The following is a 21,570-nucleotide window of genomic DNA, read 5'->3' on the forward strand; positions in this document are numbered from 1 at the left end:
GTTTCCATGGCAATTTAATATCGGAGTAAGCCAGGCATCTTGACCGGGATTTTCTTAATCAGAGCATGGGCTCAGTTGTGACATTTACAGTTGTCGACCCAAAGCCAGGTTACTCAAGCAGCGGGTTAAGTAGGGAATTCTGCTCTCTCTCTGTCTCGGTCTGACTACATTTCCACGTCTCCCCCCGTCTTTCTGTTTCTTAAAATCTAAGCGATATCTTTCTGTCTCTCTCTCTCTCTCTCTCTCACACACATACACACATAGCAATCAAGCTCTTTCAATGATGATGTGGGAACATTTAAATGCAAATCGCCTTGATTAACACATTTTGGGTGACTGGTAAAAAAAAAATTCCCAAAAAACAAACAGGTTACACCCTGGTATTGGCCAAGGCCCAGTGGGTTATAGCTTCAATAAAAAAGATGTACAATCACACAAGAGCTCTCTCTCCATTCTCTCATTCGTCCCCCCCCCCCCCCCTCTTGAGAAATAGAAAGGAAAGTCGGCAAAAAGGTTGACACGACTCTCCGGGACCCGTTGAATCGTGACGACTTTTTTATCTAAATCCGCCTGAATATTGCTTACAGGCTTTTTTTCTATCTATCTCTCTCTCTCTCTCTCGCACCCTCTCACATTCTCCTTCTACTTCTCTATTCACTCGCTCTATCTGCAATCTCCACTTCTGAGGGTCCTACACAGGAGCGGGGGGGGGGGGGGGGGGGGGCGCGGCATGGCGTCCGGCGCCTCGGGAGCATAATGAATATCAATACGTCGCCGTCGTCGTTGCTGTTGTCGTGGCTTTGACGTTTGGCTCTCTCTCTCTCTCTCTCTCTCTCCGCTCCCGTGATCTATTATCTCTGCGTGCCAATCACAGGGCCGCCGCCACCAAGCCCGTTTTAACCCCCCCCCACCCCCACCCCTCCAGTACGCCGGCAGACGCGCTGAAAGGAACGGAAATGAGAGAAGGGAGCGGAGGAGATAAAACGCAAACCACAAAATCCCAAGCAGGAACACAGATAGAGGACAAGGCGCCGGGCACGCATCGGCAAATTAGATACACACCGAGCGAAGCGGGAACACACACACACACACACACACACACACACACACACAAGACAGGCAGACATGCCCGGTGACAAACACACACACACACACACACACGTCGGTGAAAGCTGAAAATGTAAGCACACACACAGCTAGAACAGGCAAGACAAATAGAACACACATATGAAAGGACTCAATTCAAGCACACCCACACTACAACCTGCACACACACACACACACACACACACACACACACATGCAAACCACAAAACAAGCACTGCTCTTTTCACTTCGATAGCTTTCAAGTCTAAGCCCAGATAGTTGAGAATAAGCTCATATCGCTCAAAGCCGAGCAAATGAAACCCGAGAGGAAGGATTCAGAGCGGCAAGGGAGTAAATAAAATGTCTTCTATCACAGGCTGGCAGGCACAGGCTGGCGTGAAAGGACGCATTGTTAATACGGATGGAGGATAGATTCCCTTTTTACACACATACACACACACACACACACACGCACCACACATATTTGACACTCACAGAGGGGGATCGTTTCACGTGTGAGCAACTGCACAATCCTAACAGTTCCCATCTGCAAAGATCTGCTCACACACACACACACACACACACACACAGAGAACCTGGATTCGGAGGTAGCTGCCTTGTGTCTCTTTGAGGTTTAATCCACTAATCCATCGATGAGAAGGTGAATCATCTAGAGTTCAGCTGTAGAATATCTAATCGCCCGCCTTCACTTGGCTCCACCATAGCCGGAAGACACAGCAGTGTGTGTGTGTGTGCATGTGTGTGTGTGTGTGTGTGTGTGTGTGTGTGAAAATTGGTACATCTCTCTCTCTCTCCCCCACCCTCTCTCTCTCTCTCTACTCCTCTATAGGGGCTCAAGTGTTTCTCTGGCTCTCCGGGCATTGTGGGTCGTGAACAGAGTTAGCTCTCTCTCTCTTTGTTTTCCTTGCTTTTGCTCCGTTTTTTTTCTCCAAGTCCCAACTTTGTTTTCCTCTGTCTCTGCAAGTCTTTCACTCAAGCTGAATCCCTTTACAACTCATTACACCGAGCTGTGAGTAATGACCGAAAGAGGATTATGTTTAGTATCCATACTGTTTGCTATGTTGACGCTGCTCTCTCTCTCTCTCTCTCTCTCAATTCAATTCAATTTGCTTTATTGGCATGAATGTCATAGCAACAAAATTGCCAAAGTGTCTCAGGACAATCAACAAAAGGATCTAACAACAAAGTAAACAGTGGATACATTACTGATACATTACAGTAAAATAAATCAAATAAGAATTGTACTAGTATTATAATTCTACAAATTATGACACTATTATTAGTACAGTGTTACAATGTTACTCTCTCTCTCTCTCTCTCTCTCTCAGACTTTATGAATCATTGTAGTTTTAATAGTGGTATTTTCAACCAATCACATTTTTAATTGCTTCCGGGCACGTCTTTGCCTGACTGTACACACAGGTGAATCTGTCAGCCGGGAGAGCATGTTGCCTTTGAGAGGCTGAATATGGATTCCATCTATGAAGCTGAAAAAATACACTGAGACAATGTGTGTCAGCCGCTGTTCAGCAAGTGGAAATGTTCTCCGCTTTGATTTCTGCAAAGGAAGCCTTGAGTAGGCTGAGCCGAGGTGCACCCATCATGCACACTTCACACTTCTGCACACTCACCTTGAAGTGTGCATACTGCTGCATGCCCACACATTACTATTAATGTGTGTAGGCCATTTCTAAATTTATCTGCTCTTATTTGTATCATATGAGGTACTGGTACTTTAAAAACTCGAATAAAATCAGGTTGTTTTATAGGTTTATGGCTTTCCTGCACTTAATTGTTTTTTTATATTCTACTACTTCTGTTTTAATGGCTTTGCTCACTGTTAAAGCTAATTGAACTAAAGTGGTGCTTTGATAGGGGCTGTAAAAATATATTATTTTGTCAAAATGATTCAGTCTGCCCAACATTTCAGGGTAAGAAAATCATAGAAGGCTCTTGACGTTTTACCTTGCTAATGACAATAAATGGCAGAGGAAAGGGATCGGGGTGCCAGGTGTGAGCTGCCATAAGAGCCAGACACAAGTGATGAGGATAATATTACACCAGTCCTTAATTTAAGATTAAGATTACCGCAGGATGAAACATGCTATGATGTGTGAAATGAGATGAAACCGAGCGTGAAGAGAGGTCAGAGAGAGAGACTAAACCTCATACCATTTGCTCTAGATGGCTGGTAGGTGATTGAGGACCCTAATGCATTCCCATATGTCTCCTGCACACGCCAGTCATTTCTAGTACTGTACCTTATGATTGCATCTGTGTGCACTGAGCATGTACTGCTTTTGGTCCCCTTTCTGATTTTTTTTCACTTTCTGGTGCATTCTACAGTATTGGATTGCAGAATTTCAGCAATTTCTCCCCAGGAGTTCATGTTTTCATTTTTTTTTTTTCATCGCTGTAAGATGGTTCATAGGGATGTTGGTACTAGCAGAGTACTTCATCTTGGATAAATTGAACGGACATGAGGTATATCACCAGAAACCCCGCCTCACCTCTGTAACAAGCCAATCAATGCCCTGGTACATAGTTACTGGATATGGTAACACCCTGTTCAGCTCTGCCCCTCCTTTACCGTTCAAGTGATCAACTATCCTCCTTGACCAAGGTGCTTGACCCCCTACAGGTCCTGTACAGCAGCTGAGTAAAAGTCTGTGATCACTCTGGGCTTCCTACTGAGACTGTTCGAATTTTCTCTCGAGCAACTCCTCCTACAGCCACTGCTATAAATAACAATGTTGTTAAGCAGCCAACGTGCCAAGTAAAATAAGGGTTAAACCATAATTTTCCCTTATTTTTGTAACTTAAAATCCATAGCAACAAGGGGGACACAATTCCCCTTTCAAATCACCTCCTCCCCCCTCCCCCTCCACACCCCTGCTAAAGATCATTGTCTTGTACTTGTTATTGACAAAACCTAATTATAGCCTGCTATATAATGGAGGCACACTCTGTTCTGTTTGTTCCTCTCCATGGTGCTTATAAAATGGGATTTGGAGCAGAAGTTGTGCGGCTTTGGCTATTTGTGTTAAAGTGGCAAACTAATAGAGGCCAACTAAAGCGTATCATAGTCTAAATCATTCTGTTCTCAAGGTGAATATTCATTCTGTTCTGGGTCATGCTGGCAAAATGCAGCCTTAAAGAAAAACGTGTGAATAAGGTATTAAGGTCAAAATCTCTGATGGTTTCACAGCTGCTAAGGGCATTTTCAAACCTCTAATCTGTTCGCTTTGTCCAAATCAGGAGACAAGTTATTACTCACATTGTATTTATGCATTGGTTGGGTTATGTTTCTCATGACAAAGTTTCAAGGGAGCCATAATTTAGCAACAAAAGCCACAGCTGCTTCCTGTAGTTCGGTCGGATCACGGTCGGATCATGTTTTCCCTCCAAATAAAGCGCTCCAGGGTTTGGAATCATATGAGAAACCAACTTTATAACAAAGTCTTGGCACGATTGTTTTTTGTCTGCTGCGTTCTCATATACAATAAGTGAACCGAACTAAGGGGGGAACCACTCCAGGGTTCAAAATAACTAACACCCTAAGATTAAACTCACCTTGTGGTCAGTCCTGCCTCAATAAGGGTTAAAGTTACCGCTTACCTTGATCCAGATCGTACTCCTCCACGGTGCTGACGAAGTGGGGTCTGGAGTAGAAGTTGTGAGGGCCCGGCTGCTGGAGGCCCCCCAGGCTGAAGAAGCTGCGCTCGGTGGCGGCGCAGCAGGAGAAGGCCCTCCGGCTCGGGATGCAGGGGTAACGCGTCCAGCTCTTCACCTCCAGGTCGAAGGCCTCCAACGCCGTCACCGGCATCTTTCCCTGACGGCCACCTGGAAGAGGCGGGGGGGAGATTCAGGTTCAGGCTCAGGAAACATGATCTCGATGAAGCAATGGCTGCCACGGTAATGTCAACAGTAATCCGGATACTGGCTCATATCCCAGTTTAGGTCTTATTCAGGATTGTATGCACCTTTAATAACCTGCAGAATAAACAGAATTTCTGCCTATCTGTGTTCTCAGCTTGTGAGGTAAGCTTGTTAAAACTACACAGACCTTGTGCGGACTGCAAAAACCAATGGATAACAAGTTTACAAAATTATGGCAGTATCCCGGATAATATTGGAATATCTGATCTACCTTGTCCAGGATTCTCAGAAATAGAGTGTATCTAGGTTATTGTAAAGGGGATATGAGGGCATGTGAAGATAGCCAATGATATAGATACAGATTTGCTGTCTGACATTGCTTATCGTTGCCCTCCATTATCCCTGTCTTTTCATTTTTTCTTCTCCCTAACTCCCTTCGTCTGTCATCCTGTGTCCTTGACAATAAAGTCAAAGCTTGGCAACCGCGTGGACCTGGAAAGACTCTGCCAGTCCTGCGGAAGACTGCTCCCCTAAGACAGCTACAAGTTGTTTACTTTTGCAGATTGTAACTCAACCTTGTAATGCTCAGCTACGAGGGAGAGGAAAGACGCTGAGGTAGAAGATATAGAGGGCAGAGAGGATGTGAAAGGTGGAGAAAAGGAGAACGGGAGAGGAGCTTGTGGAGGAGGGCGACGCCGGTCAATACGAGAGGGACAGTACGAGGTTAAAGGGGAAGGGATGATACATGAGCAGAGGGGAGAGGGAGAAATGGAGGGAAAAGAGCAACGGGAGTATAAGAGAAGATGAGGCAGACAAAAAAAATGAAAAAGATTAAAGAGAGCGAGAGGAATTGTGCAGAAGATACAGAGGGAAGGGAAATGAGAAAGCGATAGAAGGTGTGGAGGAGTGCGAGGAGAGAGCGAGAGAGGGCCAGCTGGAGTGGGCAGCGGGGCGTGGAGATCGATAGCTGCAGCGAGACACGGGGTCACGCTGAGTGGGAGGGACTTCAGTGGGAGAGAGAGAAAGAGATTTGGAGCTAAAAGGCCTGTTGATTACAGCAGGAATGGATATCCCCATTAAAGGGAAAAAACACACTGAAATAGAAACACTGCATATTCACATCTGATCTTGGATAGTTCACACTAGATCTGAGAGGATGAATATAACTCTCCATAGCAAGAAAACAGACTGACAACTTTTGATGACTGCTTATGATGTTATTAAAAAAATGTGATGCTGGTCACCATTGACAGTGTGAATAACAGATTGAGGACACAGTGACAGTAAAGTGTTATTTTACTGTAAAAGATGTGGTGCCATTTTCAGTCAGTGTAACTGATAGTATAACAATGAAATAACACTCATCTGGCTATAAAAGCCCAAACTAACATTCAATCAGTCAAAAAATCAGACTCTAAATTTTGGCTCTTGAGGGTATTACAGAATAAAGCATGGTCAAAAATGTTATGTAAACCTGAACTTTGTATGTAAAATGGGGGGCTTCTATGACAGATACCACTGGAATATCATAAGGATATCCGATATTAATTCTGTTTTATTCCTTTATGAATTCTCTTGTGAGTAATGACTGAAAGAGGATTATGTGTAGTATCCATAATGTTTGCTATGTTCATGCTTCTCTCTCTCTCTCTCTCTCTCTCTCTCTCTCTCTCTCTCTCTCTCTCTCTTCCTCCCTCTCTCTCCCTCCCCTAGGTCCTAGTCTGTTTCTCCTCAGCAATGCCAACCAGATATTAAAAGTAACTTATGTAACTTATTTTCAGTCTACACACAGTATACCTTTAACATCCCTTGCATCCAAGAGCATGCTACGGGATGCTTACCCAATAAAGTAAGCAGTGTGTGTGTGTGTGTGTGTGTGTGTGTGTGTGTGTGTGCATATGCAAGTGACACATTTGAAAGAACAGGTTTTGATCCTCCTTGACTTTCCGACAGCCTCTTTTCTGCTGCACTTCTGCTGATTGCTAACATTGGCACTGGCACAAAATCCTTCAGTCAAACACACACACACACACACACACACACACACACACACACACACACGGCAGCCTGACTAGTTATGTTACAGTCTGGCTGTTTTGATCAGTCCTACGAGACAGGCTGTGATACCATATGCCAATATACTTTGTTAGTCTGCTATTGCCTGGAAGCACGCAGCATTTACATCAATGAAGGTTCAGGCACCCATTGATCCAAATACAGCAGCTGAAGATTGCCGCATGCAGACATTTAGAAAGTAGAGTCGACTTTCCAGACAGGTGAACAGCATTACAGTCACATGATATGACTGAGGGAGAGAGAGAGACGAGAGAGAGGGGGACAGAGACAGTGACCTGCATCTCCAGCTACAAAACAAACAGCATGAATAATATCACATTATCCTGTTTGCACATCGCTCACAGCTCTGAGTAATGTGTTGTAAAGTGATTCAGTGCCTGTGTGTGTGTGTGTGTGTGTGTGTGTGTGTGTGTCCATGGGCGCAGTTCAGACTATCCCTCTCTGTCCCACTTGCCAGGCATCATTAGTTCCAGCCACACTGAGATGAATTAGCTCGCTATGCTACTAGGCTGCAAAGTGGGGAAAGTTATGGATGTTTCATACGGGGGGCAAATGCACCTCACTTTTTCTTGCATTACAGTATCGACCTTTTCTCATTTTCTCTTTTGTCAAACTTACTGTAGGAAGTTTGAAGACTCTGCAATTCTTCAAAACCGTTTTGCAGTTAGTCTCAAAGGAGGGGAGTCTGTATCTGAAATACTTGAGGAACTTCATTTAAAACTGCATCCACAGTGTCCCAGCAGAACACTGCTGAAATTAACTCTGGCAATGGCTCAAATTAAATCAAGTGCTTCTCAAATATTAAGAACAAATTATACACTAGGAATCAAACTAGGAACCTCATGTACTGTATCTCTGCCTGTGATCACATCCAGCACAACCGGAACACTTTTTCCTCTGTTTTTCCACAATCCCTCCCAGCCATCTTTAGAGGGGTACAGGCTGCCAAACTCTCCATTTAAAAAAAAAAAAAAAACGCTTTCAAAAGTTATGCACTCAAAGTGCATCGTTGGCTGCTCCCCGCTGCCCCCGGGAATACAGAAGCACAACAGTACAGAGATCTAGTAATAGTTGTGCAGGAAGTTGCTCGCAGTACTTCGGCGCCCTGAAATGGGGGACCTTGTACAAAAAGTGTTTTTATTTTTTTAGGATAGTTTAAAAATCAAAGTGATGGTTTCACTGGTTGGAATTGAGGTCACCACTAAAGATACACTGTTCTCCAGTAAGTAAAAGCAATGGGAGTTCATTTCACGTCCAAAGAAATGAGTGAAAACACTGTCGCTGCCCATTTATTGAAGGAGTTAATTGTTTTTTTCAAGCTGAAATTCAGCGTCATTCCTCAGGTCATCAGCAAGGTGTCGTTTCCTCTCACTGGTGACTCACCGGTGTGAGACAGAAGGTGAAACTGGTAACAGAAAACAGTCTTACTTTTTCTTTCCCTCCTCTCTCTCTCTCTCTCTCTCTCTCTCTCTCCATCTCTCCATCTCTCTCCCTCTGATCAATACTGTACGGAGACTCTGAGGCACCTCCCCGGACCTGAGAGACACATTTCGGTCTCTCCATCTGTCCAACCTTTCATCGCTCTAAAAAATGTCAGGTAGACAGGGTCACAGCGCTGAAAGACTTACGGTCACCACACTACAACACTCTCCTGTCCCTAGACGCACGGTAGGTGTGTGTGTGTGTGTGGAGAGAGCGAAAGTGAAAAAAGGGACACTGTGTATGTAAGATAGACTGGACCAACTACACCCACAAGGCCACAGGAGGCAGAATTATAATTACTATCACCGACTTCAGATTCAGATCTTTGGTCTTACCCATCACGTAGATTTTGTTTCCTTTCAGGAAGGTGGAGGCTCCGTACCGCGGCGTGGGCATGGAGGTCAGAGGCTGCCACTGGTCCTTCTCTGCCTCATAGACCCTCACCAGGGCCTGGGGCGTGGTGTCTGCTCCCATGCCGCCTAGCGCATACACCTTCCCATCTGGAAAGAGACAGAGAAACAAGAGAAAGAGACATTTTGATATGTAAAATCACCTGTCAATCAAACAGTGTGTCCAGTACTGTGACGTCTTTTTCCTTGGATTTTCTGTTGATGAGTTTCTCTTTTCTTTGTCTGTTCAGCCATGGTGGCTATCACTGCTCATGCTAACTACCCAGTTCTTCTTCTGTTTATTCCAATCAAACCGGAAATTAAAAATGTATCACTCTCTGTGTGGCAGAAGATTTTTCCCATGAAAGAGCTACCAGACACCGGGTGTTTAGAACAGACAATGGAAAAGCTTTAATGAACTGGATACAGGTGGAATCAGTACTGTGTTATATTAATTAGTGATAGAGAGCTGTAAAATGTACATTTATTTATATGAAAATGCGGCAGATCATGACTTACTAAAAAAAACTCTTTAATTAAGTCACTTCAGTTTTATGACACTACATACTAGACACTTTTTTTTTTGTTCAAAAGAGAAGGGAGGTAAAAAAAAAGAAGAAAAAATGAAAACATAACCCATCACATCGGCCCACAGAACACACAGCACCATTCACACACCAGAAACGTTTAAACAACACAATAGCATTTATTAATTTGGTAGCACACAAGGTCAATAGAAGCTTGTTTTAAGCGGGATACAGCGAGGCCAAATTAGAAAAAATGTTGCAAACGCCTCCCCAAACAGCCGGGCCAGAGAGAGCGATGCATCATGTTGTCCTTTCATCCCGCCACTCCTTCTCTAGCTGTCGTGTCCGCTATCCATCTCATCTGTCTACAGCCATCCAAGGCATCTGCGATATTTCCGAAATATTGTAAACAGCCTCTCCCCCGGGCCTGACAAACTTCCACGTGACCTACGAAAGACTTTCACAAGGACGCGTTCAAATACCCCCCCCACCCACAACTACTGCAGTGCCATTATAATATTACAGAGGAGCGAGGAAGAAGAAGAGAGAAGAGGAAAAAAGTGCTGAGCAAGCAGACACAGTGATCATGCTGAAATGCTGCAGTGAGGTGAAAGGGAGAGAAAAAAGGATAGCGGGAAGTAAAGCTAGACATTAGAGGGGCTGGGAGGTTGGAGGAGAGGAGAGGAGAGGAGAGGAGAGGAGAGGAAAGGAGGGCAGAGGAGAGGAGAGGAGAGGAGAAGAGAGGAGAGGAGAGGAGAGGAGGCAGTGTTACGGATTAACAGTCCATTAGCACTCCGAAAGTTGTGACAACTTTAATCTGAGGGAGCAAGAAGAGCGAGAGAGAGAGAGGGGAAGGGAGAAACTGAGAGGATCAGAGAGAGAGAGAGAGGGAGAGAGGGAGAGAGGGAAGAGAGCAAGGATGAGAGCCACAGTCGCCCAGACAGACGACAGATCCGTAGAGGTGTGACTTAAACTGTGAAGAATAAAGCAATAATAAATCTGTCAGTCTGAATGCAGCTCAACACAAGTGCAATCACCATGCGGTTCAGCAGCTACGACTGAGTTAATCCAATTTTACTGTTGTACATAAAAAAGCATGACTCAGCAAGGGGGCTTTCATCTCATAAAGTGTGTCGCCATGCACACACGTGGAGGCGGGGCTAAGTGGGGAAACCAGGAAAAAAAAAAAAAAAAAATCCCATTCAAACCACATTTTTAGATCAGCAGGGAGCAGGGAACGAACACCAAAATGTATGCATCCATGCTGCTGTAGAGAGCTTTCCACCAATGGCAGCTTTATTTATAATCTCATTCCAAACATCTAATTTGTGTTTCTGTCAGCCATATTGACTTTTACATACTTGTTTGCCTCCGTTGTCAACAGATTGTAAAATAGTAGCATAACGTTGTAATGCTTACAAGCATAAAGAGCCAAGTCGAGTCAAATTTATTTATGAAGTGCTTTTAGTAGACAAGTTTGTCAAAGTGTGTGTGTGTGTGTGAGAGAGAGAGAGACTGGCAGTATTGCTATACAGCACTGTAAGCTGTATCATGAAAGTACCTGGATGACTTCCATTACTGAGTGTTTTCTCCATAGAAGGCTAATTGTTCTGAACTTTTATAGTTCACAGCTCAAAATGAAAGATAGTCGCACTCTTAAACTTTAAGGGATGACGTCAATTTTTAATGATCTTAATTCCCTTTTCAGGAAACACAACATAATTCATTACTGGAAGAAACCTAGATGCTGCAAGACTCATGATCTCCTAAAGGCAAAAAAAAAAAAAAAGGCACAAATTCATGTTTTTTTAATGTATTTTTTCATTTTTCACAGGTACCCATGGATTTAAATAGTACGGCCTTCACCAGGCGCACACAAATGTGCACACACACACAGAAACACACACACACTCACACACAAACACACACATTCACACACAAACACACACACATTAACAGTCCTGTGGTTACAGCTGATAGACAGTGTCCCTCTCATTACGGTACAGATAAAGCTCTCATTAACTTGGCAGATAAACACGACATAATGGAGTCATGTCAAATTGTGCGTGTGTGTGTGTGTGTGTGTTTCTGTGTGTGTGTGTGTGTGTGTGTGCGTTTCTGCATGTGTATGCAATAGAAAGAACAAATACTTTTGCATTCAGAGTGTGCGGGTAAAGCCAATTCAAATAAAAGTACCTGACAAACCTGCCAGACTAAATTGCATTTACCTGCTTTTACACTTCCAAAAAGCTCTTTTGTCAAAGCAGTCTGATAAGCCTTTCCATGTACAATGAAATGAGAAGCTGCTTTCATTGAGATTAAATGTCAGAAAATCATTCACAGGCCCGGGGCAGAGCTTCAATATCTACGCTGTTTTTTCTATAAATGTATTTTCTGGAGTTTGTGCTTTACATTAGCATATAGAGAACTGGAAAGATACAAGAGAGTAAGAAGATGACAACGACATACAGCATGTTCCAGAGACTTCCCTTATATATCAGATGTCACCAAAATGTCTTTAGAACAAAATGTTATTTAACGAAATCAAACCACACTCTCATAATCACACTGCCCTTGTGTTATATTCACTGGCACTCTGCATCCTTTTCATACACACTGTTTCACTGATCATCAGAGACTCATTTACTCTCTGCTTAAACCACCAAAGTCCCTTTTACCACCTCCAGCTTTCAACTACTAGTCTATTGATGCTGATCGTGGAACACTACACCCAGTACTCTACTCAGACTAGACCCACAGGTGCCAGTAAGTGCATAACCAATAAACACAATAGTACTAAAGTATTGTTACTTTGCTGACGTTTTACTTAAGTAGAAGTAAAGGTGCTGTTGTAAAAATCTAAGTAAAAGTGAAAAGTAGCTCATTTAAAATGTACTCAATGTAAAAAAAATAAAATAAAAATGTTACATATCATCTTTTTTGAGTAAAAATAAAACTACTAAGTTCAAAAAATACAAGTACTAAACTAGTTAGTCAATTACAGAACTGAGAGTAACAGTAATTTATTACTTTCACGCCTAAACCTATTGATGCTGTAACATGATGATAAATAGCAGAGTCCACCAGTCTGGACTATTCTTGGACTCTGCAGATGCTTAACCTTCGCTGTCTGCCCACACTGTTACCTCTGACCTGTTCCAAACAATCCAATACCACCATTTGACTGTTACTGTGTAGGCGTGTGTCTATGTGCATGTGCATGGATGCTTGCTTATGTGTGTGTTTGTGTGTGTTTGCACATCCATCTGTCCCTTTTGAGTGTGCATGAGTGCGTGCATGAGTGCGTGCATGTGTGCGTGTGTGCTCCTGTCTCTTGGCCCCGCCTTGGTCCAATCATGCGCAATCTCCTCTAATTAAGGAAACTGGGCTCCGGTCTCTTCGCATCTCCAAGGGAGACTCCATGGCAACCACAGTGTAAACCCACAGACTGTTATTATGGGGTGGCTATTTGGCAGGTTGGTGCTTGGTGAACAAAAGTACGTCATTACACAAAGCCAGAGCGCTGAGACACTAACTGGAGCTAAGTGATAAGGGAAAAAACACAAGCTCTTTGGACAAAATGTGCGCACAGAGCCAGACATTAAGAACGTCAACAATACTGGCACTCAAAGTTCCCACAAACCAATCAAGGATGTATTTGGATGGCTGGGAAAAGCTGCCATAGAGACGCAGGTACAAACAGAATATGCCTCTATTACACTCAGTCTCTCTCAGGTAAAAGACATAGAGGAGATATATTGGATTGGATTGGATTGGATTGGATTGGATAGTCTGTATTGTCTCCGAGGGGCAATTTGGTTTGCAAACAGTAGTCAACACAACCAATACACAACATATAATAAATAAATAAAAGTCATAATACATATAACATACAGTAGATGTCATCATAATAAAGTTACAATGAGATATAAAGCATATATTGTGATTTATTGCACCCTGCACTCCTTATATCAACACATGCCATCTGGAAATAAATTGAAATGTTTTCTTCCTTTGTACTTTTCTCCCAAAGCGCTGGCTTACCAAATTGGCCCGCTGCTTTTCACCTGTTTCACCTGTTTTCACCTCTCTTTTTTTTTTCTCTCTCTCTCTGTCTGTCTCTCTGTCTCTATGTCTTTCTCTCTCGCCTGTGCCTCCCTCATCCTTTTTTTGTCCCAGCTCTGGTTCTCTCACTTCTACTTTCACTTTCATCATGTTCCACCCCTTTTTCCCTCCTGTTCGGTTTAAGTGACCGCTTTATCTGGCACCTCTTCACCCACTCTGTATTTCCTATCACTGCATCCTTTCATCCTTCCCTCTCATCTCCTCTTTATTGTCCCTCATCCACTTGCATCCCCTCCCCCTCCCTCATACGCCATTCAGCCCAAGCCAAGTTTTGGAATTTTGGATATTCTGCTATGGTGAGAGAGAGCGAACACTTGTACTTGTTGTACTTGTCTCCATTTAAAAATTGAGACAAGTACAACCCCAGCAATTACAGAGGCATCTGTGTTAACAGCAACCTCAGTAAACTCTGCTGTAGCATCCTCCAGATTAATAACATACACTGATCACAGTGTCCTGTCCAAAAGCCAGATTGGCTTCTTACCCAACCATCAAACCACATCTACACTCTACATACACTTATCCAAAACCATGTTCACAAAAAACACAAAGGGAAGATATTTGCATGTTTTGTAGATCTAAAAAAGGTATTTGATACAATTTGGAATAATGGATTATTTTTCCAACTCATACAATGCAGAATTGGTGGTAAAATATATGACCTAATCAAATCCAAATATGCTGACAACCAGTGCTGTGTAAAAATTGGAAACAAAAGAACAGAGTTCTTCAAACAAGAAGTGGGGTGCATCAGGGGTGCAACCTATCTCGTACCCTATTCAACATTTACATCAATAAATTGGCCACAATTCTCGAACAGTCCCCAAGCCCTGGATTAGATCTACAAGGCAAATAAATTAAGTTCCTCATGTATGAAGATGACCTGGTTATACTATCCCCAACAGAACATGGCTTACAGCGGAACCTCTCACTGCTGGAGAACTTCTGTCAAAACTGGGCGTTGGACATCAACCTTGACAAAACTAAGATTATGGTATTTAAAAAAAAAAAAGGCCAGATCACAGGAATCCAAACACACTTTCACTGTGAGAGGGACCACACTTCAGCATACAATGGAATACAATTATTTGGGCATAATCATCAGTGCATCTGGCAGCTTTGACAAAGCAATAAATTCCCTGACAGATAAGGCACGCAGGGCCTACTATAGCATTAGAAGTTCACTAAATAAATTCAATCCTCCAATTAAAATTTGGCTACAACTATTCAGCAATGTAATTCATCCCATCCTTATGTATGGAAGTAAAGTGTGGGGCCCTCTAATTAACCAGAGGCACACCTCATGTGACACAACACCCACAGAAAAATTTCAGCTTCAATTCTCTAAGGAAATCCTCAAGGTCCACAGAAACTGTCCAAACCATGCATGCAGAGCAGAGCTGGGAAACTTCCCTCTCTCTCTCTCCACATGATAAAAATATCAATTCAATTCCAGGTTCGCTTGGCACAAGCTGATCCTGATTCATATCATCACAGAGCCTTTATAAGTAACAGCCTCTGCCCAGAGACAGACCCTCTGAGAAACATCAGAGAAACCTGCCACCTCAAAATCCAAGACCTCCATCATCTCTCCAAAACTCATCTGAAAACAATAGACAAGGACAACAAAACTATTTACATTGACAATTGGAAAAATGAAACAAAATCCATCAATAAATTAGAATGCTATCGTTTATTGAATAGAGAGTATTCTCTAGCACAGTATCTGGTAAGCGTAAAAAACCCCAAACAGAGACGCACATTAACAATGTACAGACTCAGCGACCATCAACTAGAGATTGAAAAAGGTCGTCATAAGAAGGAATGGAAGCCCAGAGAACTGAGAGTCTGTCAACACTGTTCATCAGGGGAAATAGAAACTGAGCTCCATTTTCTCCTCTGCTGCCCCCTGTACCAAACTGTCAGAGAGGCCTTCCTCCTTCCTGCAGCAGGTTAAAGCAGCAGACTCGTCATATCAGGGAAAAACATGATGAACTGATGAAACTTTGTCTAGGAGAAGAACCACAATTTACACACTTAGCCACACAATATGTAACATATGAATGTTAATTAGAACTTCTTGAATATTGTAACACTATGTAGTTACATTTAACATTTATGACCATTGTTAGTAGAATCTGATTATTTAATTTGTAATTTGAAATTTAATTTTTTATTTTATTGTATTTTTTATATTATCATATCTCTGGTTAATACAAGACATTGGATTGCATTGAATCTAATTGCCTACAGTAATTGTACCCTCTTTTACAAATTTAACATATTTTATGTAGCCTACGTGTATGTATGTATGTGTATGTATGTATATACGTGTATATATGCGTATGTGTATGTATATATGTATACTACATATATAATTGTTTATTGTTCTGCTTTGGCAATAACGGTTGATTACCATTCATGCCAACAAAGCTTATTTGAATTGAATTGAATTGAAATTGTGAGAGAGAGAGAGAGAGACACACAGAGAGAGAGAGAGAGAGAGAGAGAGAGAGAGAGAGAGAGAGAGAGGCCTGATGTAAAGGTAAAAAAAACCCCAAAAAAAACAATAACAGCAGTAAATTTGCTCCTTGAAGAATTTCGACTGAATCCGCTGAGGCACACCATGCTCCACACTCAATCAGATTGATCTCCAGCTCCACAATGTCTATTCAGTCTGATTAATGGACACCTTGGAGTGTGTTATCCAGCTTATACCTCAGCCACTTTCCAAAGATTAAAAACTCAGCTTTTCTTAAAAGCAAAATGTCTTTTTTTTCCCCTTGGGGCTTTGCTCACTAGCCTCTTTGAAACTTTCTTTTTATTGTCTGACAACCTGTTTGCCTCTTAAATTCCAGCGAGGTTAGGTCGGTTATATAATCTGACCGGCGATAGATCGCTAGACCGGCACTCCTATTTTTAGAGGCTCAGTCCCGATTAAACACACTTAAGAGAGGGAGGGGAGACGACAGCAAAGTTAAATAGAGGAGAGAGCAAACGGAGAGCAGAAGGCGAGTGGGATATTTGGAGGGGAAAGTGAGGAAAGCAGCTCTGTTGAATGGGGATCATTGTTTAGTACAGAGAGAGCGGCGGCAAAGGGGAGGTTCAGCCAAAATTCATATGGTGCGCAAACAGAGAGAGATGAACAGAGAGAGAAACGGATGAGCGAGATTATCTGACAGATCAGTGTCCGTTTGGTAAAACTCCTAAGTTGATGAGAAACTGACGAAATGGAAGAGACACAATTTCAAATGCAGATACTGTAGGAGAGACAGACTGGCAAATGGAAATGTGTATGTTAATAAGGAGGCATACAGACATGCAGAAGCAAATGCCAGAGACAAAGTTCTCCCCCGGCTCCTGTAACGTCTGTCCTTACTGGTGGTGTGATGGATGGGAGGCGATCTCTCACAGTGACATTTAAAGGGCACTGCACTCTGCCTAGTGAAGACATATCAATACAAGATCAATATGAAACCCCTGCATGCCCACTGCCAGCCATATAGTCACCGTGCAGCACCTATAGATACTCCTTATAAGGATCAAATGTCCCCACTTTCCTCATCTTCCTGTCCTTGTGGGGACATTTGATCCTTATAAGGAGTATCTATAGGTGCTGCACGTGTTGCCCTAGATAGGGATAGAGTGTAGGGAATGAAAGGAGTCACTGGAAGGTCATCACTCGAAATAAAATCTGCCACTGTCTGTCTCTTTCTTTCTTTCTTTCTTTCTTTCTTCCTTCCACCACTGTCTCCTGTGCGTTTACACACTGCAGGAGTATTGACGTCCGTCTGTTTGACCAGCAGCTGAAGTTGAAGGTGAAGTATTCCCCTGGTTCCACATAAATAGCTCTGTCAATGTCAGGTCAGGCACTAGGGGGGGGAGCGTGGGAAAATGAGTGCGATGCGGAGTCACTGGGTGACTGGTCTACAACCAGAGGGTAGACCCATAGGGTCAACACACACACACACACACAGAGTAAGGGTCAATAGCAATCACAATGGCCTGTATAGTGAGGCCTGGGATGAATCAATAGCCCCGTCAAAACCTCCATTTGAAGACGGCCTTGAGAAAGGAAAAGATCAAAGTGTATTGGCTCGAAATAATGCGGCCGGTTGCAGAGAAAAGAAGCTTTAATAAGAGTCACATAAAAGAAGCAGGAGATGGGGTTTCCTTTTTGGTGCCAGTGTTAATGGACTGGGGCACTGAGCACAGAGCTCCACTATGTTTCTTTTCTTTTCACAGAAATACACTGTAGAAATACACTACGGATGGTTATATTGGCATCACATCACCACAGAAGCATATAGATACAGTATATGTGATGATCAACCTGCCAATGTCTTTACTGTCGTTATTATTGATTCATTTATGGGCACTGATGTAAGTCAGTGTCATCACTGTGGGATGATGAACATTTTATTTGCTTTTGAACTATTACATGGTAAATGAAGTTCAGGTCTGCAGATAGAAAGATAGATAGATAGATAGATAGATAGATAGATAGATAGATAGATAGATAGATAGATAACAAATACACTGTTTTGATGTACAAGAGTCTGTGGAGAAACCGAGGCAGCTATATGACCGGCATTGTTTCTACAAAGATAACTATGAAAAAGATAAGGCTTGGGATGTTGTTGCATCAGCTGTTGGAGCACAATGTGCTCGACCAGGGAAACTCGGCCGATATCTGGAAGAGCCAACAAACTTAGAACAGTTGGCTACGGCTGAATCAGATCTCTGCATTTCCTCCCCTACCGATGTGCATTTGTTTCATGAACAATACTCCCACTTGGCATGTGCACAATGGGCGAGAATTTGATTCCAGCCATTCAAAGCTTCCCAGTTCTTTACAACATTTTTTTTGAGAGACTCAGAAACGATGCTTGGAGAATGTTGCATCCATCATTGGAGTCTTTCCTGGCAGTCTTAACCAGAAACACAATATCAACGAATCTTAGAAAACGGAAGGAAAGCAAATATTGATACACACGCGGTCACAGGTGCTGCGATGCACTGCGATGCTCAACAAACAAACATACAGTACAGAGCGTCTTGCACACGCTTACAGGACGTCAAAGAAGAATGGGACTCAGTGGATTTCCCAGTAGAGTAAGTACAGTTGTTGCAGGAAATGATCTGAGACAGAGAGAGACAATATTTGGCAGAGAGTTGAAATAAACCCAAGAGAGTATTCTAAAAATAAAAAAATAAATTAAACAACCGTGACGTGGAGATATTCTGGGTGAGAACTATTTATGGGGTTACTTCACTAGTCTGCCACTCAGCATTGGTGTCAATTCAAAATTCGGATTGAAAAAATGGAAACAAACAGGAACTAGAACTTGACCTTGAGCTCAACAAAACAAAACTGAAGTGAAATTCAGGGAGGTTCAAGAGGCATCCTCACCTTGAAACTGAAACACTGCATCAGCACAGGGATTTCTCTGGATTTCAGAAATTTAAAGTTGATGGGAATAGTAAATCCAATTCAAATTTACCGAGTCAATTCAGCACTGACCCCAACACAATCAGTATCATTCACAAACACACGCATTCACCTATACACGGCCGTTTGCAAACATATACTGTACATACATGCATATATACACAAGCACAGCCGCATACACTCAATCTCACCTTTTCACTTGCCCCATCCACACATACACATGCTCACACGCTCACATCTCCACAGCTATGAGTGCTGGTATTGGATTGTTAGGAACAGGTCCAAGGTAACGGTGTAAGCAGACAGTGAAGGTCAAACATCTGCATAAATCCAAGAATAGTCCGGACCGGTGGACTCTGTTATGCTACAGCGGGAAGTAGTTCTAGTCGTGTGCGTATGAGCATGCATGCAAATATCCTTCTTGAGCAAAAATACTGTTACTATGTTGGAAATGTACTGGAGTAGAAGTAAACTTATTGATGCAAAACTCTACTAAAGTAAAAAAGTAGCTAATTTAAAATGTACTCAGAGGAAAAGTCACTCTATAAAAGGCAGACATTGTTACATAATGATCTTTCCTGTGCAACCAGCTGGACAACAATGAGGCAAACACACACCAATAATACTGCAGCTGGATGGATGCTTTTTGGCTAATGTTAACTTTGCTACTATCATGGTAAATTTGGGCGTTTAATGTTACAGTTAATGACTTTAACGTTTCCTCCATATGTCTGCACTGGTTTGACGCAGATGCAGTTTACAGTTTGCCAGTTTATGATGCAGTGCAAATGGAGAGCCTACAAAATGTCTATTCTGCAGAGGAGGCAATTCAAAATGGAGCTTAGTCAAAATATATTTGAATAAAAGTAAAATTACTGACTTGAAAAATACTCAAAAACTACAAGTACACAGAAAAGCTACACTAATGAGAGGAAATGGGATTTGTTGCTTCCATCGTTGAACACAAGACATGTGACCTATAGGTAAACAACCATCGTCCATACGCACATACAACTGTCTTTTTTAATTGCTGTCACACACACAGACACAGGAACATGCAAACAGACTGACATAACACACACACACACACACACACAAAAACAATGCCTGCATGGCAGACTACAGCAGCTCCTCTGTGCTTTAATCTTGTCCTGTTTGATCATCACGTGCTTCTTAATGTATTCGCATTAGGTAAGAGGCGAGACAAAAACCAGACAAAGTGGCCTTGCACTTGTTTCCGTGGTACTTAGTTATGTCTGTGTGTTTATTCAGATTGCGAATTGTAATTATGCAGCGTCTTTTATGTCGTTTTCTCTCTCTAGATAGATCCCCTTCTGCATTTTCCTTTTTCTCGTCTGTGATTTATCTCCCCAGCTGCCTCGCACGTGCTTTTATACCTTGGTTTCCTTTTTTGTTTTTGTAGGTTTTCTTCAAGTCTCTTTCCCTGTCACTCTGTTGCACCATCTCACATCAAGAGAGCACTAAGAAAACATGCTTTCTATTTCTCGCCTGTCTTCTTCATCTTAATATTTTTTTTTCTCTCTCCCTGTAGTTTTGCTGCCGGTGGGTGAAAGAAAATGTGTCTCTAAAATTAGCTTTTTAGATAAACATGTCTATTTTTAGATTCACATGCTTGCTTTTATGAAATGATACAATGGGTGAGAAAGGTTTTCATAAGGGTTTCCTAAAAATGTTCTCAACACATAGAGGACCATGTAAAAATTCAATTCAGGTAAAACGTAAAAATTGCCAAAATTCCAGGTAGTAACAAGATTTTCACTTGGCAACAGCAAATGTCTCCCTCTCTTTAATTTTCTCTCTTTTTTAATATTTATTTATCCAGTCCACTGAGCACACATGCTCTTTTCCAGGAACACCCTGCTTCACATTTACAGATTCACACCTGGGAGGTGACCAGTCTAACTATTGTCTTGTAGCCTACTGTTTATCCACTGGGAGCTGGAGCAACTGACCTTATTCAAATGGCGGCCATTTTGAACACTTGAGGTGAGAAACTCTACCTGGAAGATATACAACTAGTGTTACTTCAACACCTAAGGGAGGAGTTCATATAGACTCAACAGTTATCAAGCTAGCAACCCCGGGAACAACAACCACAACGACTGCTTGAATTTAGCAGGGAAGTTAGTTAACTAGCTTACTGGTAAGCTACTAGCTACCTAGGCTACACTCTGGTAGCGGGCCAAAACATTTTTATGTTTTTCAGTGGAGGTTCACAACAGCAGGACACAGCTGGACTCGCTCTTCCAGCTAGAGTTTCCCCTCAGTGTTCAAAATGGCTGCCACATGAATAAGGTTAATTGGAGGAACTAGATGACAGTTGTTGAAGGAGGGGAGACCATTTCTCAGATGTTCCCAGCCAGTTGGGGATTCAAACCAGCGCCTTTCTAGTCACAAGTGTACTACTCAAACCTCTAGGGAGGCTACTGTAGACTGAACCTCACTGCTGCCTGTTCCTTTTCTCACTAACTTCTATAATTATCTCCTCACACAGCCAGTCTGAGCGTAAGAG

At 42.5% G+C, this 21,570-nt stretch overlaps 1 protein-coding gene across 1 annotated transcript in view; it reads right to left on the reverse strand.

The window, feature by feature from the left end:
- klhdc8b (kelch domain containing 8B) overlaps window positions 1-21,570 on the reverse strand; it is a 96,117-nt gene that overhangs the window by 29,684 nt on the left and 44,863 nt on the right. The window contains exons 2-3 of the mRNA XM_071540272.1: window positions 8,880-9,044; window positions 4,726-4,950 (exon numbers count right to left, since the gene is read on the reverse strand). Of these exons, the coding sequence (XP_071396373.1) occupies window positions 4,726-4,950; window positions 8,880-9,044 (390 nt within the window). The remainder of the gene's footprint in view (window positions 1-4,725; window positions 4,951-8,879; window positions 9,045-21,570) is intronic.

This window comes from Centroberyx affinis, unplaced genomic scaffold (assembly GCF_046629955.1).
Source record: "Centroberyx affinis isolate AG114_WGS23_722 - 3 ecotype Tasmania unplaced genomic scaffold, CSIRO-AGI_Caff_v1 ptg003590l_1, whole genome shotgun sequence".
NCBI lineage: Eukaryota > Metazoa > Chordata > Actinopteri > Beryciformes > Berycidae > Centroberyx > Centroberyx affinis.